This window comes from Mycena indigotica (assembly GCF_014461135.1).
Source record: "Mycena indigotica strain 171206Taipei chromosome Unknown Mind.scaff0012, whole genome shotgun sequence".
NCBI classification, from domain to species: Eukaryota; Fungi; Basidiomycota; class Agaricomycetes; order Agaricales; family Mycenaceae; genus Mycena; species Mycena indigotica.
In genome coordinates, this window is record NW_023503011.1 from 817,585 (window position 1) to 837,310 (window position 19,726).

General features: G+C 50.9%; 7 protein-coding genes across 7 annotated transcripts; 3 read left to right on the forward strand and 4 right to left on the reverse strand.

The window, feature by feature from the left end:
* Positions 1-7,735: 7,735 nt before the first annotated feature.
* MIND_01229800 (uncharacterized protein) lies at positions 7,736-8,633 on the forward strand (the record flags this gene model as incomplete). The annotated part of the gene is made up of 3 exons (XM_037368796.1): positions 7,736-7,869; positions 7,916-8,073; positions 8,119-8,633. The coding sequence occupies 3 exons, from the start codon at positions 7,736-7,738 to the stop codon at positions 8,631-8,633; spliced, it is 807 nt and encodes a 268-aa protein (XP_037214764.1).
* A 1,968-nt stretch (positions 8,634-10,601) lies between these two features.
* MIND_01229900 (Glutathione S-transferase) lies at positions 10,602-11,669 on the reverse strand (the record flags this gene model as incomplete). Its single annotated transcript, XM_037368797.1, has 6 exons — positions 10,602-10,691; positions 10,738-11,231; positions 11,287-11,299; positions 11,350-11,475; positions 11,523-11,543; positions 11,586-11,669. 6 exons carry the CDS (start codon positions 11,667-11,669, stop codon positions 10,602-10,604), a joined length of 828 nt encoding a protein of 275 aa, XP_037214765.1.
* Positions 11,670-12,188: 519 nt separating this feature from the next.
* On the forward strand, positions 12,189-13,220 carry MIND_01230000 (Serine carboxypeptidase; the record flags this gene model as incomplete). Its single annotated transcript, XM_037368798.1, has 5 exons — positions 12,189-12,314; positions 12,353-12,457; positions 12,514-12,526; positions 12,576-13,069; positions 13,125-13,220. The coding sequence occupies 5 exons, from the start codon at positions 12,189-12,191 to the stop codon at positions 13,218-13,220; spliced, it is 834 nt and encodes a 277-aa protein (XP_037214766.1).
* A 463-nt stretch (positions 13,221-13,683) lies between these two features.
* On the reverse strand, positions 13,684-15,015 carry MIND_01230100 (uncharacterized protein; the record flags this gene model as incomplete). Its single annotated transcript, XM_037368799.1, has 3 exons — positions 13,684-14,210; positions 14,255-14,865; positions 14,915-15,015. 3 exons carry the CDS (start codon positions 15,013-15,015, stop codon positions 13,684-13,686), a joined length of 1,239 nt encoding a protein of 412 aa, XP_037214767.1.
* A 1,389-nt stretch (positions 15,016-16,404) lies between these two features.
* Positions 16,405-16,969, forward strand: MIND_01230200 (uncharacterized protein; the record flags this gene model as incomplete). The annotated part of the gene is made up of 3 exons (XM_037368800.1): positions 16,405-16,548; positions 16,608-16,781; positions 16,832-16,969. Exons 1-3 carry the CDS (start codon positions 16,414-16,416, stop codon positions 16,967-16,969), a joined length of 447 nt encoding a protein of 148 aa, XP_037214768.1. The 5' UTR covers positions 16,405-16,413.
* A 265-nt stretch (positions 16,970-17,234) lies between these two features.
* MIND_01230300 (Fe2OG dioxygenase domain-containing protein) lies at positions 17,235-18,391 on the reverse strand (the record flags this gene model as incomplete). The annotated part of the gene is made up of 4 exons (XM_037368801.1): positions 17,235-17,928; positions 17,976-18,030; positions 18,078-18,320; positions 18,376-18,391. The coding sequence occupies 4 exons, from the start codon at positions 18,389-18,391 to the stop codon at positions 17,235-17,237; spliced, it is 1,008 nt and encodes a 335-aa protein (XP_037214769.1).
* Positions 18,392-18,473: 82 nt separating this feature from the next.
* On the reverse strand, positions 18,474-19,439 carry MIND_01230400 (Acid proteinase A; the record flags this gene model as incomplete). The annotated part of the gene is made up of 4 exons (XM_037368802.1): positions 19,227-19,439; positions 19,005-19,177; positions 18,908-18,954; positions 18,474-18,862 (listed from the first exon to the last, which is right to left on the reverse strand). Exons 1-4 carry the CDS (start codon positions 19,428-19,430, stop codon positions 18,474-18,476), a joined length of 813 nt encoding a protein of 270 aa, XP_037214770.1. The 5' UTR covers positions 19,431-19,439.
* Between the last annotated feature and the right edge of the window lie 287 nt (positions 19,440-19,726).

Below are 19,726 nucleotides of genomic sequence, written 5' to 3' on the forward strand. Positions count from 1 at the left end.
TGAAGCACGGACCTTTCCGTGTGTGTCCATGTCTCCTGTCCACGTTTATGATACTGTGCATGATATAGTGAAAGTTGACGACTCACCAATGAGCCAGCCATGGAATCCCCATCAGACACTGATCGTTCTTCCCACCTCAGTATATCTTGCTTCGAGCTTCATCTTCAAGTTGCTGAAGCTGCGCATCGAAATTGAATACACGCAGCTGTTCATTACAGTCCTCGCTGAAACACCATATTGGACGCGAAAACCGACCTGGAAAACTTTGACCGCCTGATCCAATCCCGCCTCACACTCTTTTTGCGATTATGTGTGTGCATGCCAATTACAAGAGAGCTTGGACGGCTTTGGACTGAGGGGGAGGATTATCGGATAGTACAGCTTGGTTGGCTGTCGAAAATGGATTGACTTCGGGTGGGGTGACTATGGGTTCAAGGTACAAGATGACAAGATGAGAGCTGTGTTACAGTATAATACTTGTATGCTGGAGTCCAACTTGAAAGCGATGCGATGCAGACATAAGGATGTAGAAGAGGCGCGGCGTCTACCGGTTCTGGAGGCAGGATAAGAATGCATGGAGAGGCGGCAACGGCAACAAGTAGACTCACGGGCAGGACAACATTCGCTTGCGGCGGGTATGATGATCCAGCGCCGCCAGTTTGTGAGCTTCCTGCTGATAGCGACAACGACGGCGCGGGGGACGAAGCGGAGGGCACGACGATGTCGTATGGGTTGAACGACACTCTGCGCGGTGTGTGGGAGAAGGCGGACGATGTCGGGGTCGGGGCGGGGCTCGGGTCGCTGGGCACTATCGGGGCGGGAGCGCGCTGTGGGGCCGGCGTTGCGAGGTAGCGATATGGCTCGTACTTCGGCTCAGCTTGCCCGCCTGGTCCCGTCGTTGTGGTGGGCAGTGGCGCGAACCGGCCGCGGGCCCGGGCGGCGCGCCGGCGGGAGAGGCAGTGCGAGAGCCCGTAGAACGCCGCGGCGCCGAGCGCGAGCAGCAGCAGCAGGCCTAAGAGAGTAAAGGGAGTCAGGGAAAGCGGGGAAGAGAAGGGAGAAGGACGCACCACCGACGACGATCCCTGCTTTTGCGAAGCCCGGCGAGGTGGTGTCCGCTATGTGTCCCCCGTCGCTTGTCGTTTGGCCCCAGGCCGCGGAGACGAGCGCTAGCGCCGACGTGGCGAGGACGATGCCCCAGGGCATGGTTCTATTGGAGCTGTGGTGGCGGAAGGGAAGAAGGAAGGCGGAAAGGAAGACTCCGAACGGGCCAGCCGAGCCCGGGCACTGTGGACCCTGCATGTGGCATGTGTGTGTGGGTAAATCTGCGAATCCATCACGCACGAAAATAGCGCTGCGCACCCGCGGGGTTTTTGCGGATCGACGTGGCAGGAAAAGCCCAGCAGTGATGAGGTCACATAATTTCAAGCCAAGTTTAAGTTATGAATCTATCAGATATGTGATTTGAAGATGCTAGGGATCCTAGTAACCACGCTATATCCCTTGCTTCCCCCCCTCATCTTGACTGTGACTGAAAGGACCTCAGCGCTTGCTGGGTTGACTGTCAGTAATATGAGTCTGACTCTGCATGGTATTTGGTCTTGCATCCCTGAAAAGCAGAGCCTCATGAATGTTTCTTTCAGGTGGCAGAGGTGGAAGGGGTGGATCTGCAATGGGAACTGGAGGTAATGGTGGTATTGGAAAAGCTCCAATAGTACCAATCATTACCAATAGTGTCACAATCCATCAGTATGTCCTACCCTCCTTAGGAGTATTCTTAACTTATTTCTGTTAGATCTTGAGCCCGGCTCATTCACAGTATAGTGAGTCTAAACTTGAAAGTATCTATATCTCCTATTTGACTGGTGATGCTGTCAGATATAGATATCTCTCCCCATCTGGGATGCCCTCCACCTTGTGAATTATTTACTGGCTGTGAAGAAATTTTGGCACAACTGCAGATTTCTTTCAGGACAACAGTAGAGGAGGACGTCACATTGTTCTTCTCCATGGCCTAGGGGGAACTGGCAAGACAGAAATAGCTCTCAGATTTGTAAGTATTTCTGGGGATAGGTATGTTACATCTAACAATGATTGGTTTCTGCTGACTATAAATAGAAAAGATTTACAGATCAGTTTAAAGTTGATGCCAGTGATCCAGCCACAATTCAAGCAAGTTATATAGATATTGTTAGATGCAAGAATCTTGAATTATCAATGGTTGCAGCACATGGCTTTTTAACAGGCTTATTAACAGCAAAAGTGAATGGGTTATTCTTTTTGACAATGCAGACAATGTGGAAATTAATCTCAGAGATTATATTCCCCAGTGTTCCCATGGCAATATTCTAATAACATCACGTAATCCAGAAGTTGGAATCCATGTACAGAACTCAATCAAAGTGATAGATTTGAGTACAGGTGAAGCTATCAATCTACTATCAGATATTGCTCAGATCAATGACCAATCAGCGGCTGAAAAAATTGTGAAAGTAAGTGACCAGACACAAGAAAAATATCTTAAGCTTACATTTCATAGGAGTTGCATTTTTTTCCCTAGCTATTGTCCAAGCAGCAGCATTCATTCGCCAGTCTCACAAACTAAGAGAGAGTCCACTTGATTATCTGGATATCTATCAGCAAAACAAAGTAGCTCAATGGAATATAAGGCCTAGACAAGCCCCCTGGGATTACAAGAAGACTGTGTTTACTACATGGAAGATCAGTTTTGACAGTCCCTGATAGCAGTACAGAATAAAATTTACTATATGTATCCTCTAGTACATGAATGGACAAGGGAAACCCTAGTAGATCTTGGTCTATAACAGCAGTTGGTTATGAATATACTGGGCATGGCTGCCACTAGTACATTTGATTTAGCCAGTCAATTAGTGTTAGCAATTCACTCTACAGAATTGGGTGAAGTGGTAACAGAAATATCATTGGGCCTGCATGTCAGGGGAACCCCCGCTTCGGCCTCCTTCGGACCCTCCGAACGCATCCGAGGCGCATCTGACCGGCGCCCCCTCGGACGCTCCGACCCACCCCGACCATCGTCCACAGTCTCCTTCGCCCGCACAATCACCGATCCATCAAGACCCTCCCAACGATCACCTTAGGACAGAGCCTGCGACGCCGCTCAGGCCTTCTGCGCTCTACGTCGGCAGTTACGGACGACCAGTATATAGTTGGCGCCCTAGCAGGCGGACCCTTAGAGTTTCTTCTCTTTGGATCCTCCCCTGCTAGGTCGGTCCCTCCGTGTATTTCCCGTAGCTTTTATTCACGCTTTGGATCCTCCCCTGCTAGGCTTTCGTCAGAGTCTCCAGGGTTGCCCTTACACTGCAAATCCACTCGGGTGATATACATAGGATAGCTGGACTGTTTAAGACTGCACAAAGGATAGGAGAGTGCATAGTGGCCAAATATAAGAAGTATACAGAAGACAATGATAGATGGAGAATGACTGCAGAAGCTAACCTAGCTATCATATATAGGGATTTGGTAAAAATACCATGATGCCCAGAGGTTAGAGGAAAATGTTCTAAAAAAATGCACATATGTGCTTGGCCTAGAGCATATAGACACTATCAATGCTCAGGCCAACCTGGCTAGCACATATAGTCATTTAGGGAAGTATGATAATGCCTGTAAGCTAGACAAAGAGGTCCTAAAGAAGCACAGACATCTGCTTGGCTCTAAGCACCCAGAAACAATTTATGCTCAGGCCAACCTAGCTAGCACATACCATGATTTGTGAAAGTATAAGAAGGCCTGTATCTTAGAAGAAGAGGTTCTAGACAAGCAGAATCACCTACTTGGACCAGATCATCCACAGACAATTTGTGCTAAGGGAAACCTGGCTCGTATATATGGAGATTTGGGAAAGCATCAGAAAGCCTATGTACTAGAAGTAGAGGTCCTGAACAAACGTAAACATTTGTTTAGCCCAGACCATCCTATCACTATTCTTGCTCAGGCCAACCTAGCTTGTACATATAGGGATTTGGAGAAATATGACAAGTTCTGCATACTAGAAAAAGAGGTTTTAGAGAAACACAAACATCTACTTGGCCCAGAGCATCCATACACACCTCTGGCTCAAGGAAACCTGGCTTGTACATATAGATCTGGCAAAGTATGATAAAGCTTGCAAGCTACAAGAAGAAGTCCTGTATAAATATCAGTATCTGCTTGGCCCAGACCATCCAGATACCCTTCTTGCCCAGGAAAACCTTGCTAGTACATATAAAGCTTTGGAAAAATATGACAAGGCATGCAAGCTTCAAGAAGAGGTTCTTGAGAAACACAAATATTTACTTGGCCCAAAGCATCCACTAACCATTCTTGCCCAAGCACACCTGGTTGCTGCAAAATATATGACTACTAGAGGTGCTTCTAGTATGAACATGTAGCTTAGTCAGCACATTACTTATATATATTCAATGGTTCACCACTTCATATAAGGGCAGGCTCAAAAGCTTGGAAATGATATCCCTATAGGGGAGGATCCAATAAAGTGAATACTAATATTTTATAAAAATGCGAACAAAATCATATCTTATAGATTGAGTCGACCTACCTTTATCATGAGTTTATCTCTCATTTATCAACTTAAGAGTTACAAAATTGACCCATTGTAGTGCTGCCCATAAATAATATCTTATTTATATTCAGGTGTATTAACATTCAAGGTCTGCACTGACATTATATTATATCTATGAGAGGGGATAAGGCCGCAAGCAGCAGATGCCGAACCTTACCAGATGATCCAGCCATCATGTGATGCAGCCAAAAAAGGGAATAATTTTGCACTGCCACTCCGAATGTGGTAGTGCTGATGGCAATCTTGTTATATAGAGCCAAACCTTAGGTTCGGCAATAATATTCAGAATATATTCAATATTTATTAAAAGATATTATTTAATATAATCTATCATGAATCCATTATATTACCACCTAGGAATATTCAATTATACTCAAGTACACCACCAATTGGTCTGTAGCTGTGGCCCAGCTGAAGAACTCAGCTGGAGTGAGGTATTTTCCCAGCTGTAATCATCTGGCTTCCAGCTTACCACCAGCTGGGAGGTCCAGCTGGATAGCCAGCTGGCTACCATATAGAATCACAGCTGAGCTGAAGAATATCTTTCAGCTGGTGACATCCAAGTCATAATATTTTCAATAATGTAATTTATTCATCATCTATTTCATACTACAATATTACAGTTTTGCAGTTTATATGTGTGAATGAGATGTGTTTCAAATCACTTTAGGGCCGACATAACCATGTCTTTTGCAAATCTGACTATCAAATGTCAGGATCAATGTCCTGTCTTCGTGAAACAAGATCAAATGATTTTGTCATTGGTGACTGAATGAATGTGATGATTTTTTTTTTCAGTCACACTTTCTTTCTCCCTCTTCCCCTCATTAGCTGTTCTCTCCACCAGTGCCCTGCGTGTCTCCAGTGACCGTCCCTGGTGAGCCTTCTCCCCACGTCTCTCATCAATGATGTGTGACCATCTGCCTAGGCGTAACCCTATGCCGCCAACACCGCAGTGGCATACTTTGGGTGTCTCAAAGAGTTGAATGGGCACCAAAGGAGTGGCGCTTGCAGGACCATGTCGGACTGTGAGTTACTCACCCCCGGTTTTATGTGCTGACCCTGCAGTAGCTTGCGTCGTTCTACCTCCAAGTTCCAATCTCCCGCGCTGCACTGGTCGTTCTTGCCAGCGCACATGAGCCATGTTTGGCCAAATTCGGCCAGAACTGCCCCCCGCTCTGCGTCGGCCACCTCCGGGGACATCCTAGCAGTTTCGGTGCATCTCGGCGCCCCACGGACGGCCCCATCAGGGCTCGCTGTTGACCGCGTTGTCAGCAAGTCAGTAAGCACGGCGCTTCTTACTAGTACCTGTTCTGGCTCATGTTTAAACCCCAGACAGCCGCCTCACGCGCGTTCAGCCTTTGGTGCGTGTTCCCCCAAGTACTATAACAACAATACTGATGGCCCTTCACAGTGTACTTACACTGTCTTCATGCTACAGACACTCTGCCTCGCGCTACACAGTGCAGACGCACAATGCTGGTATGTGGCCCACTTCGGGACCTCCGCGTGTTCGGGAACCATCTCCGCCTTTGACACGCTGATCATGGGCTCGCTTGTGGTGCAGCTCTTCGACTGCTTCCATATCGACCTGTTCCGCACTGGGAGCCGCACCATCCCAGGCGTTGTTGGCGTCATTGTGCTGGTGTGTCACTTAGCACCTGATCTGCGTGTTTGGGCTGATGGACGACAGGCGATGTGCTGTAGGCGGTTGGCAGGATGGGCAGGGGGCATCAAGGCATATATTGCGGGCAACCAGGCAGGGACGGTGCTTGTGAGAGCAGACGCAGCAAGCGCGGTGCCTGGATCTGAAGATACCGAGATGTAATTTAGTAATATATTTTATATTTAATACAAAATATTTTTTAACAAAAATGTCTGTTCTCTGGCCGCCAAGGAAACTAGATAATTCCTAGCTGCCAGGAAACTCTGTCAGCTGGTGGCCAGCTTGACCTGGCCACAAGCTGGGTCCATTTGAGAAGAGAGCTGGATTCCAGCTCATCCCAAGCTGGCCTCCAGCTGTCAGCAACACCTGCCCCACATGCAATCTGCAGCTTATGGCCAGGTGGCTGCCCATTTGTGGTGTATTTAACCATTCCTGATTTCAGTGTATCTATGGAACACATATGGTACTATTTTGATCAATGAATTCATATTATCTGAAAATTTTCTATAGTCATAACAAGTTTCAATGGTAATTTTCAAATATTCTGTGCCTATGGTGTGCAGCCCTACCATATTAGGTAGGAGGCCAGATGAAAGTTGGCCATTGGCTAAATTGTATATCTCTGCCATAGGTATCACAGGTCACTGGCCCATAAGATTGAACAAAATACTACAGTATCCTCTCACCTCAAGCATATACAATATCTAATGTCTGTGGAAACCTGGTGGCCTGGCCAGGAAACACGACAGCCAAAATATAACAAGAGCATGCTGTATTCAAAGACGATAGCAATGGTGCAAGGTAAGGACTCTGAGGACATGTGATGATTGTGATCTACAAGTACATGATGTAAGCCAGGCTTACAGTCTACCCAACAAAGATAATATCAATTAGTATCATTACCAAGGGATGGCTAAAGATAGGTTTTAGGCCTTAAAGTTCACATTCCAGATCAATAGATTATATTTAAATATATTCATATCATATTGGAAATATAAATATAATATACTACAAATGTAATATTCTTCCAAGCATGCAAATATCATACAAATATAATATAATATCTAAATTGCATATTATGTTTGTATTTGGCCAGCACTAACCCATTGTTGTCCACCCTGTTGGGAACTCATTCGGTCAAAACCTGATGTGGTTCATGCCCACTAAGTAGTTGCGCAGGCCCACTCCTGGACGCATGTTAAGTATGGGATGTGGCGCGGCCCGGGGTGGGCAGTAGGCTGAACCACTGCCGTCCCTCGCCCTGTTGATTAATGATGGTGTGGCCCCACTTTCCCTGCCAACAATAGCACTTTGCATCAGCATCGCTGGAAAGCGGGACTGCCTACAATTTTACAGCTAATCAGCTGACAAACTCTCGATTGCGTCACCCGTGACAATCACCACGTGGCGACTCCGATACTTGTCCCGGACGATGACCAACTGCGGGCAGCATATAGGGGGATGCGGGGATGCGGGGTAACTGGCTGCTTCGACGGGTCTTCCTCTGCAACTCCCACGCGATAATGGATGCTACTATCGTTTTCTACGACATCCCGTCGCAGCACCCGGGCGTCACCTGGTCGCCCAACCCGGCGAAGACGAGGTGTGTCGTCCGCGATAGGTGGTCAGGCTGGCTGACCCCCCGCAAGATATGCGCTGGACTTCAAGGGCCTCGCGTACAGAACGGAGTATGTCGAGTACCCGGACATCGAGGGCGTCGTCAAGGCGCTGGGCGGGGCGCCGACCGAGAAGAAGCCCGACGGGCGGCCCCACTACACGCTCCCCATGATCCACGACCTCACAACCGGTGCGTCTTTATCCCTCCTCACCCTGTCTGCTGACACAGCTTCAGGCGCGGTCGTGACCGACTCGTTCAACATCGCGGTCTACCTCGACAAGACGTACCCCGCGAAGCCGCTGCTGCCCTCGGGCGACTTCGCGCTCGTCGCCGCGCTGCAGGCCGCGCTCCAGCCCGTGATCATCAGCCTCGTGCCCTTCGGCATCCCCGCCTCGCAGCGGCTGCTCAACGCGGCGAGCAGCGGGTACTACCGCGCCCGCCTCGAGGGCATGTTCGGCACGACGATGGAGGCGCTGTTCCCCGCGCCCGGCAGCGACCGCGACCGCGCCGAGTGGGCCAAGGTCAAGGACGCGTGGGGCGCCGTCGACGCCTGGCTCGTCGCCGCGAATGCGCGGTATTTCGGCGGGGCGGAGCGGAACTATGCGGATCTCTATGTCGCGGCGTATGTCTTCTGGGTCAAGACGGTGCTCGCGGAGGAGAAGTGGCGCGACTTTGCGACGTGGCATGGCGGGCGGTGGGCGCATCTTCTGAGCACGGTGGAGCGTGAAGCAGACGGCGCGCCGCAGTGATTATAGTTCAAGTAAATATATCTACTTACGTTGAACTTGAAGTGTATACTCATTCCACTGCAACCTGAAGTACCGTCTCAAATCCATATATATATTGATGTACTATATGACTGTTATAGGGTCCTGTAGAGTGTCAATGAGGCTAATAGGGTCACAAAGTAAGTTACTGGGAATATTTGAAGTTTTTCTTAGCCCAAAAACTCATTGGAAAATATTGAATATGTTGGTCCTGAAAACTGGTTCACCCCAGCCAAGTAAGCATGTTTTGGGCTGAAAAACTCAAAGTTTTTAGGCAACAAGAAAATTAATTCCCAAACATTATATATATATATCAATATAACTACCTATTACATGTCTTGTGTTGGTCTAGACTCTACTGGAGGTATATCAAGGCTTATATTCATTCTTTATAGAAATGTGTTCATCTGCATTCAAACAACTGAGAAACATGTCTCCATCTACCATATACACCAAACAATAGGCCTTTGGCTTTCTTGATGGTGTTGGGCTGACTGGGGCAAGTAATACATCACAGATTAGCCACTGGCAGTCAGCAAACAGGAAGGTAGAAGATTTCACCCCTCCTCAACAAACATTTCAAGAAATAAGGGCCCAGGACCCCACTCTGTACAGAACCTGTTCATCAGCACTATTGACATCATTGTGTTGCCTATTGCCTCAGCCATACTGACAAAAATATGATTTGCTCTCACAATTAAGGCCCAGAGGGCATGCATATATATAAGTTCACAACTTTGTACTAATCATGATATAGCTCAATTGTACTTTAAAAGTTTGCTAATAAAAGGTATCTGGTTCAGAGGCTAATGTTGAGTGCAAGCATATGCATGTGTTAGAGGAACCTCCCTTCGGGCCCTCTAGAGATATCTCCATCTCTGGTCCAACTCGAGCTCTACTTCAACGACCTGCTGACTCCATCAGATGTATAGCTACTGCCACCCAGCAGCCTTTCAGACAATCCTCATTGGACCTGGCCTGCAACATGGTGCAGACATACTGCTTGGAGCAATAATTATTCTTGGTACATCAAGAGCACAGTACAAGGGGGTGTCACGTGTCAAAAAGTGACAACCGGGATGGTCGGTCGGTCCCCCCTCCGGACCCTTAAAAAATTTTTTGGTAGAAACTTTTTGGCTGAAATGGTAAGTCAAAATTGTCTTAGGATGGGTTACAAGTACTGTTTGGTGCACTATACATCCATAATTAAGTATCAACAATCTCACAAGTGGTTATTTTTCAGTATCTCATCATCAGATGGAACATTGTGACAAATCAGACCATATGGGGATGGATGTGGACACAGAAGGCTAGAATATATACGTATAAGGTAATCTGTTCAATTTGACCATGTTTTCCTACCTATGTGTTATTTTAGCATATTTTGGTGTTTTTGTTGATGTAATTACACAACAATTAGTGTTCTAATAACTCTGCAAATTTGGGCACTCAGAGGGAATATGGTTGGAAATGGGTAATCCAAGTTCTACGTTGATCGGATCAATAACGGATCAATAATGAACAAATTACTGGTTACTTTAGGTGATAAGGAGTATATGTCCATATATATTATATTGTCCTATAGATATCCTATAGCTCTCCTCAGGGAGCTTATAGGTACCTATCACACTGTATACATCATTACTGCTGTATACATCATTACTGCTTGGTAGGTGATAGCTGTAAGACTTATGACCATATAGTGCACTATCAAGTACTATCAAGCTATATATTGAAAAAAAGAAATTTGGGACTAATCCTCAAACAAAACCAAGGAGTCCCGGTGTGCAATACTAATTAACCAGTACTAGGTACTAGCCTACTAGGTTGTTCATAAGCAGCGTTCAATTCTGGGCCAAATTGATCTTGCAGGATCAGTGGTGAATACGTACAGTAAGTAGTACAGAGATGGACATATAGTGACATTCGATATACAGGAGACTTTCTATCTCAGGCATTAGCAGCAGCAGCCTCCCGCTCAGCCTGAAGCTTGGCCCGGATCGGGATGAAGCGCGCAGTATACTTGGTCCGGATGTATTCCTGCAATACCATCAGCCAAACAACAAACAGAAAGTGAACCACACACGGCATCGAATGTGTTCTTGAGGCTCTCCCGGGCCTTGATCGCGTCATAGTACCGGAGCAGCTTCGTGAAGCGGCCCCCGTCGAAGAAGTACTCCGCGGCCTTGGTCCCCTCGCCCGCCGGGTATGCGCCGATGTCGTGGCGCAGCATGACCTCCAGGCGCGCGAGGAACGGCGCGATGGCGATGTCCGCGGCGGTGAAGTCGTCGCCGACGGCGTAGGTCTTGTCGTCGGGCAAGAGGCGCTGGATGACGTCGAGGGCGTTCCAGAGGGGCTCCCACGGCTGGCCGCGCGCGAGCGGGCCCATGTACGCGGGCAGGAAGCGGTTGCTGACCTCCTCGATGAAGAAGCGCACTTTCGCACGCTGCACGGGGTCGCGCGGGAGGAGCGTCGAGGCGGGGTACAGGTCCGCGACGAACTCGACGAGGACGAGCGATTCGGCGAGCTTGGCGGAGTCGGGCGAGGGGAGGTCCGGGGACACTTGCGGGCCGCCGAAGGCTGCGTAAGATGTACCAGTTAATAAGAGGTAAAAGCGCATCGCAGGTGAGCGTACCGATTGCGGGCACCTGTGGACGGTGAGTCAGAATAAGAGGACGGGGAGTCAGCATAAGAGGACGGGGAGGAAACTGAAACGCGCCTTGCTTTCGGGGTTGATCTTCGCCGCGTACCACTCCGGTTTGTTGCTCAGGTCGACTTCGAAGCGGTTGTAGCCCGCCTTGGCCTCCTGCAGCGCGAGCTCGACCTACACGCCGTTCAGCACCGGCGACCGACCCAAAAGCGGGCGCTTACGCGGTGGGCAAAGGGACAGATCTAGGGGCGTTGTCAGCGAGGGAGCTGGAGGCGCGCGGCGACGTGCCTTAGCGCTGTATAGTGTGAGTTGCTCGGTAGCCATTGTGCGGGGGGAGGGAGGGCAGTGCGCGGTGGTCGTTGCGCCATCGTGTCTTATACAAGCGCGTCCGAGTCACGGTCACACGTGAAATGACAAATGCTTATAACAAATTTGCCACGTCGGATCGGATCGGATAAGATAAGATACACCGTTCTTACTTATGATTAGTCGCACGACAGATCTGCTGAGAATAGTTGCCTATGTATGTCTCACCGTACGAGTACTTGCTTGCCGAATGTCTAGGGAAGAAGAAACTTTGAAAGTGTTTCCATACTGGACTTGTTCCAAATATTTCTGGGTGTTCTTCGCCACTGATAATCTCTCAGTAGGGGATAGGGCCGTGAAATCTTTCTACCCACTTCATAAGTCTTGTCCATATCAAACAGAAGACTCCACCAAATGCTTTCACAAAACTGGACATCAACTCACGCCGGCGACGTTCGGCGATCCGGGTTTGTCATCGCCGGTCGGAGCTGACGTGAGCCGATTGGTGTGGGCACGTCATCGGATGGGGATCGGACGTCGGCTTATAAGCGATCGTCTTTGTCTTCTCTCTTCCAACCACGATGGCTACCGAGCAACTCACGCTGTACAGCGCCAAGGTGCCTCCCGCTGCACAGCCCCCGGTCCCCTCGCTGACGGTCTACGCAGATTTGTCCCTTCGCACAGCGCGTAAGCAGCCAATGCGGGAGGTGTGGCAGTGGGAAGCAGCGCTCAACGGCCCGTCCAGGTGGAACTAGCGCTGCACGAGGCGAAGGCGGGGTACACCCGCTTTGAGGTTGACCTCAGCAACAAGCCGGAGTGGTATGCCCCACAAGTTAATCCGGCCAGCAAGGTGCGTCCGCCTGGCTTCCTTTGGCAACGCGCTTACTCACCCACATCCAAACATAGGTCCCTGCCATCGGTACACTGCCTGCTGCCTAATCCGCCCCCCGCTGACTAACGACACACAGCCTTCGGCGGCCCGCAGGTGTCGCCCGACCAGCCCTCGCCCGACTCCACCAAGCTCGCCGAATCCCTTGTCCTCGTCGAATTCGTCGCCGACCTATACCCCACCTCTGCAATCCTCCCGCGCGACCCCGTGCAACGTGCGAAAGCGCGCTTCTTCATCGACGCGGTGAGCACGCGCTTCCTGCCGGCCTACATGGGCCCGCTTGCCCGCGGCCAGCCATGGGAGCCCTTCTGGGATGCACTTGAAGCCGTGCAGCGCTTGCTTCCGGCGGACAAGACGTACGCCGTCGGCGACGACTTCACCGCGGCGGACATCGCGATCGCGCCGTTCCTCGCGCGCATGGAGGTCTGGATGCGCCACGACATCGGGGCCTACAAGGCGGGCGAGGGCATCAAGGCCGCGGAGTACTTCTTCGAGGGCGCGCGCTTCAAGCGGCTCGTGACGTACTTTGACGCGATTAAGGCGCGAGAGAGCTTCAAGAGCACCTTCGATGCGGTTTGTCATGCCCGCCTTCCGGGAGTTTGATAAAGACTGACCAATGACGGTGCAGGAATACATTAAGAAGACGTATACCGCGCGGTTTGCGCCGCTCCGGGCGAAGCTTCAGGCTGAGCGCGATGCTGCTGCTACGCCTACCGCTGCGTAGGTTAGGTTCCCAGTACTCTGTACGATGTTCTGTAGCTTCATTGACACTGTGTGGTTGCAATTAGGCTGTAAAATGATATTTTCTATTTCGTTAACATAGACGATGGAACATTTTGAATCGCTATGGGCATCTAGTAAACTTAGAAGCCGAATCCGAAGTGTTACTGATGCACATATATGTATGGCATTATTGCATATGCAATGGATTCCAAGCTGAATGTGGAGCTTGGAAAATTTACACGACAAGCCTGCGTTGTCCCCTCTAATTCAACTTGAAGGGAAGACTCGAACCTGTTCAAATACTTAAGACCACCCTCCTGCCTAATCTCGAGATCTCAGATCAACATTTGATTGCCTCTCAGGCTGCACATTAGTAAGTACATACATTCAAGTTATTGGTCGTTTGAGTACTCGTACCACAGGCCGCTATCGAGTTGAATCGACGTCTACTCCCCTATTCCAGACTAAGTATCTAGGCCCTTATGTTCCATCTTCAGTCGTCCGCTACTTTTGGTCTGCGGCAACGCCCGCTCGAGCGCTTCACAACATGCTGCAAATTCCAGGAGGGCGTGGTCCGAGTCGGCATACCTGTGCAGCTTGAGGCAGTAGGTCCGAATGGAAATCGTCCAGTGCAGAGCCACGAGTGTCGGGTGTGATGCACATGCAGCATCAAGGGCAGCCAATGTGGTCGCGTTGAGCTGCCACGCTATGGGTGTGGCGGGAGTGAAAGACCCATTCTGCGCTGCGGGACCTTCGAGTTGGGGACCTGCACCGTCAGCTTGCATGCGCATCTCCAAGTTGAGGCGGATCTCCTTAAGATTGGGGGTGGAATGCGGCACGACAACGTTGGCAAGCAGCTGGGTCAGCATCCAAGACGGCTGTTCCTCTAATTCTTTTTGAGTCCTTATGTATGCATAGACAGTGCGAAGCGCAGGCCAGGACGAAGGCAGCGCGAGAGCAGCCGCTTCCTCAGGCTCAACAGAGATATCTCCTGAGTCATAGTCAGAAGATGGGTGAATCAAAGGAATGGCGTACCAACGCCGGGGAAATGGATCTCCGGGATGGTTGGTGCGAGCAGGACATACAGCGCAAGCAAAGGCTCAAGCGGGTCTTGATCGCCGTTTGCTTTGAACGAGGCGATACTGGCAAGGTATGGCCGGAGTTGGGGCCAGGCGAGCATCTCAAGCAGAAAGTTGCTGTAGTACACGATGACAGTCTTCTGCGGCGAGCACACAACAGGCGCGCGAGAGTGTTTTCCGAGGTTGGGACCGTTGGGCTCCTCATCACTCCCGATACAACGCGAGATGGCTAAATCGGTCGTGGCACGCAGTGCAAGGATTAACAGGTCGGGGGAAATGTAGTCAAGGTTATGCAGGTCCAGATGCAGAAGCGGCCGCGCACTCCTCTCGACAAGGAGCGCCGAGAGTGCCACTGTGATTGCTTCGGGGACAGAGTGCCATGGTATCGGCTCTTCGGCAGCCGCAGAGATGATGAGGGCTTCAAGGTTGGTGAACTGGAGGAAGAATTTTGGATTGCTGGAAAGTTTGTCAATATCAGGGAAGGATAGCCGGTCGACATCGATGTCCAGGCAGCTGACATGCTTGACAAGATGCGGAGACTGCTGGAAATGTTCTACGATTGCAAGTCTTTCGGCGGAGTATGCTGTGGAGATGTTTTTGGCACGCGTAAACGAACGCAGAGGCAGAGAGACAGAAGTTCCTAAGCGAAGGCGTGTCGTTGGATAGGTGATCCACAATGTAGTAGATGAGCTCTAGTGGAAGGGCACTCGGAGCCATGTCGGCAGCGGCCCTGGAAATATGCGGTTGTAGCAATCCGGGTCAGCGTTGGAAGCAAGAGCGTCGCTGCAATCATCATGCCAAATTTGGCAGCATCCAGCTTGTTCTTGACTTTCACCACCGTGTACCGGTTCTATTCACTGCGGCTCGTTATGACACCTCTTCCGGTCCCGGCTGCCATCATAAGCACCGTTTGAAAGCCTGAAGGCGGTCCCCTTTGACGAACGACGGGTTCATGCTGTTCGTGTGTCTTCTTACCGCTGGAGAAACAAGCTGACTTCAATTCCCAGAGCTTCCGCTGGCTCTTGCACTGTCCTCAACAAGGAGCACTGACGACAGTGACGAGGGTCGTCTCTGCTCAGTCTCAGTTGCTGCAGGGGCCTTCGAGAAGATATCGAGGCAACCCCAGCAAAGGAGACAACTCTTGTTGACGATATACAGGCTTGGAGGGACCAATTTTGTGGAAGAAGGTGCGTGCCCCTGCTGGCATATTTGCATATTCACCAACCTTCTTAGCCTGCGCCGTTTCTGCAACTAGTTAATGGGCTCTTTCCGGTCAACGACAAGCGGCTGCATCGTTACAGTATGACCTGGATTCTTCGCGGACCCTCCCACCTCTCCCGCCACCCTCCTCTTTTTCGTGCCTACAAGTAACTGGCTCATCGTTGGGGATGAAGAGGCTCAAATCTCGAACAGCCATGCGACTACCGAAGGGTCAAATCCACATTGTAATGTTTTGGGAATGGGACTCTTCAGTCAGCCAATGGCCATCTCAAAACCAACTCGAAACTCTTGTCAATTCATCACATACCGCATACTACGACATATCCCCATTCCTGGTCTATGTCCTCGGCTGATACAGCCTCCACTTTCATCGAGCTTTCAATCTCATCGCTGGAAAGACCTTTTTCACGTCCCTTACTACATCATACCAGGCTTATTTCGTTATTTAAGGAGCCTTCTTTTCCATATTCCCCATACTTATTTGTTTCCATCCCCTTGCCTACTTTCTTCATGTGTTTACATCCTCGTGCGATATCGGCGTATACTCTGCCTATTTCTGGACTTTCTGATGACTACATATCGATTTCCTCGGTACATCTATTTTCCATTGAAGCTATCACCATTTGCGTGTTGACGCTGACCGTCCATTGTAGAGAGATTGCTGGATGAGGACAGCCAGTCCCAATATGGCAACTCTCATGCCTAATCGGGGATGCCGTCCTCGCTCCACTCCATCTCAATTACTCACAGCCCGCGCTGACGCGAGCTACATCCGTCGTTCATCTCTCCGGCATGCCGATGCGGCAGCGGCCAGGGATTACCGTGTTTCGATGCTCCACCAGATGCGCTCCCGTCGAGTATAAAACTGCATGGGCTCCGTCCCGCTGTGGCACAATGCATTTCTCGACTACGGCACTCTTCACTGCTCTCTTTGCCGCAACTTCTGCGCTAGCCCAAACTGGGTTCTGTCCGGAAGCGGCGCGATTTGGAGGAGTCAAGATTTCGCCCTCTACTTTGTCGCCAGGGGAGGTAAGCACTATTTGGTATTCTCTGACAGGAGGTGGCCACTGAGAACCTGAATCTATCAGACCTTCACCGTCATGGCGAACTTAACCTGTGCCGTCCAGCTGGGCAACACGCCGACTTTCCTTGACTACTACGTCGATGGCACCGCCACGCACGCGATCTCTGGCCCGGTCCTCATTGCGCGCCGCACGTACAACGGCACCGCCGCCGCGCCTGTGGACATCTTCCCTGTCAAAGTGAGTGCACATGTAAATGTGCTTATGATGTCCAGCTAAACAATGGGAAGCTCCCGGAGTGGTTCTACTTCACGGACGCAACATATGCATTCCGGATGGTCAACAGCTTCGCGCGTGCGGGGCCGACGGGGGAGAGCGTCATTACTAGCGGGAGTATCTCGGTGGCGATGAACATTACGGGCATTTGAAACTGGACTCCCTTGCATACATATATGGACAAATTACTTCAGAGTTTTAGGACGAGTGTTTGTGCATATCCAAACAAAACAACTAAAATTACACATCTCACAGTTGAGCTATACTTACATACTGAGGGAATGTCCAGAAGATAATTATATCCTTCAAGTTGGTGTATTCATCTAGTGGTTTGTCTCGACGACATATCTAGCTAGATAGTAGTGCTAATTTCTAAATACTCAGTGAAATTAAATTGAAGCCGCTTTTCGTCCTACTTCAGACCAAATCGACCACGTCGAACCCCTCCCCATACCACCTCTCCCAGTCCCACTCCTCTCCACTCATCTGGTTCTCGCGACCAAACGCTTCCCTCATACCGGCGCTCTCTGCCTCACCCTTGAGGACGACACCCGCATCGTCCCGTGTCTTTCCTTTCGCACCTTGGCCGAATATCCGTTGAGGCTCGGACCCAGCGCCGTCGTTGGTGAGGAAGGTACCGATGTGGCGGAAGGTTAGACTGATGCGCTCGCCCCCCATCGCCTGCTCATCCGCGGACTTGATCGTCAGCGGGCGGTTGTCGTGCGGGATACCGTGCAGCCAACTGCTGTTGGTGTTTGGTCCCAGGACAAAGAGCGAGTTGTGAGGGAGGGGAATGCGCTGTGTCGGTCGTGGCGGGGGTCTTGCAATCGCAGTGTCTTCACTCGTCGTATTTGGGACTTTCTTGTTCCGAAGGACCATGACGCGCTGCGCGCCGAGGCTGACGTTAACTATGCTTGACCCGTGCACGACGTCGATGGTCTTGTCGGAGTGGTCAGATATGTAGTCCGCGCCGTTGCGGTACAGCTGGATGAGAACGTGGTTAAGCGGATGGCCGATGGCGGCCTCGACATGAGTGCGGATGACAGATACAGTGGGGGAGAACACGAGAAGAGGCGGGGAGAAGTCTGCGGGGTGGCGATAAATCGGGAAGCTACTGGCTGGTTAGGATGGAAGCAAAGATGACGCTTGAAAACACACCTTCCGTCTGGAAGAACCTCGCCTTCGACAGCGACCAGCCTCGGAACCTCCCCACCTGAAGTATCAATGGGTGGGCCTCATAGTGTCAAGCGCGCCACGTACCCCGATGGTGCATCACTGCCCACCGCACCTCCTGCTTCAGCCTGTCAAACGCGATGGCACTCAGTTCCGTCGGCAGCACGTTGAGTTTGAGGTAAGAATCGCCCGTACCAAGCGCGTCGCCAGCGCCAAGGGTCACCGAGTGCGTCTGTTTCGGGGCCATAGATGGTGGTGAGGAAGTAAAAGAGGTTCTAACAGGGGGCGGTGACGGTGACGTGACATGGCTCTCTCTCTCCTTCAACGAACCTTCAACGAACCTTCAATATCTTCACGATCTGCGCGGGTTGAACAACGTATTCACGGGCCCAGATACTCATCAAAAGTCGTCAAATTCGATACAGACAAGCTTGTTAATGCACTGATGCCAATGACTACGTTCTCTTCCTCCTCCTCGGTTCTTCAAGAGTCCTTCATCGAAACAGTCGAGCCCGAGAGGGTGGCCGAGCAGAGCTCCGAGTTCTGCACAATGTCGATAAGGGTCGCGGTGGCTGGGCTGACAGATGTTCCCGAGCGGATGGCGGAACCCGTGAAGGTGCTGGTGGGGAAACCGGCGAATGCAACAAGGCTAGAACCGGACTCAAAGTCCTCGAGAATCCACTCCGCGGACGTGCTGGACAGTCTGGTGCCACCACTGACCGTGCCGACGAGAGTGGTCCCTTTGGAAGTGTTCTGGATGGTGATGCTGCCAGAGGTCGCCCCCGTTTGCGTCACATTGGTTGTAATATGGTCTCCAGTCGACACAGCGAGGTTTACTTGCCGTAAAGCCGCTGGCAGCATCTCAGACCACGCTGCTATTTTCAGAATATCTCAGGATGCAAGAAGAACTGACGAACCAATGTTCTGTTGAGTTGAACCACTCAGTTGTGAAAGCGTGCCCGCTCTGACGAATTTTTATCAGTAACAGCTTTAGCGACCCAGAAACGAGCGTACTGGATCAAGGCGCTGTTGGAGAATCCGTCGATTCCCACCCACTGTGCGAGAGCAGGCGAGGAGGAAGAGGATTGACCGGAACGACGGGAAATCGTGGGGACGACCCAGCTCCCGACGACCGAAGAGAAGCCAGACCCGGTAACAGCAGCTCCGCACCAGTTAGACGACGTAACCTGATCCAAACTCTTCAGAACTGTCCCGACAGAGAACCGCGACCCTCACCGTAGCGTCCGCAGCACGCCCCATTCGGTTGTTGCGCTTCCGCACCTCGCCAACCTTCTTCAGGGCCTGCGACTGGAATTCGGTGTCGGGGCCCTGCTCGAGCGGAACCTCAACGCCGTCCTGGAACTTCTTGAATGTCCAGACAACCTCAGCGGAGGCAAAGGAAACGGCGGCAAGGAGGGAAACAAGGGCGGCGACCTTCATGGCTAACGAAGACTCAAGGAGCTCGTATCGTATCGTCGCGAATCCTACGCCCTTTATACTGCCTTCACTGCCAGCTGCATCAAAAACGCCATCTGGGCCCATACGTGCTCCGAGTCTCCATCTGCTTCAATGGAGACAACATGCACATCCGACCACTCAGATTTAGGCTAATGGCCCACGGCTCCCTTCGCGTGTGATCGCAACTCGCGATTGAGCCCGGCCCGGTCGTATATGCGTATTTGTTCACGGTGGTCGTCTGGCCAACGTGAGAGCGCAAGGGTAAGCATGACTGGCGA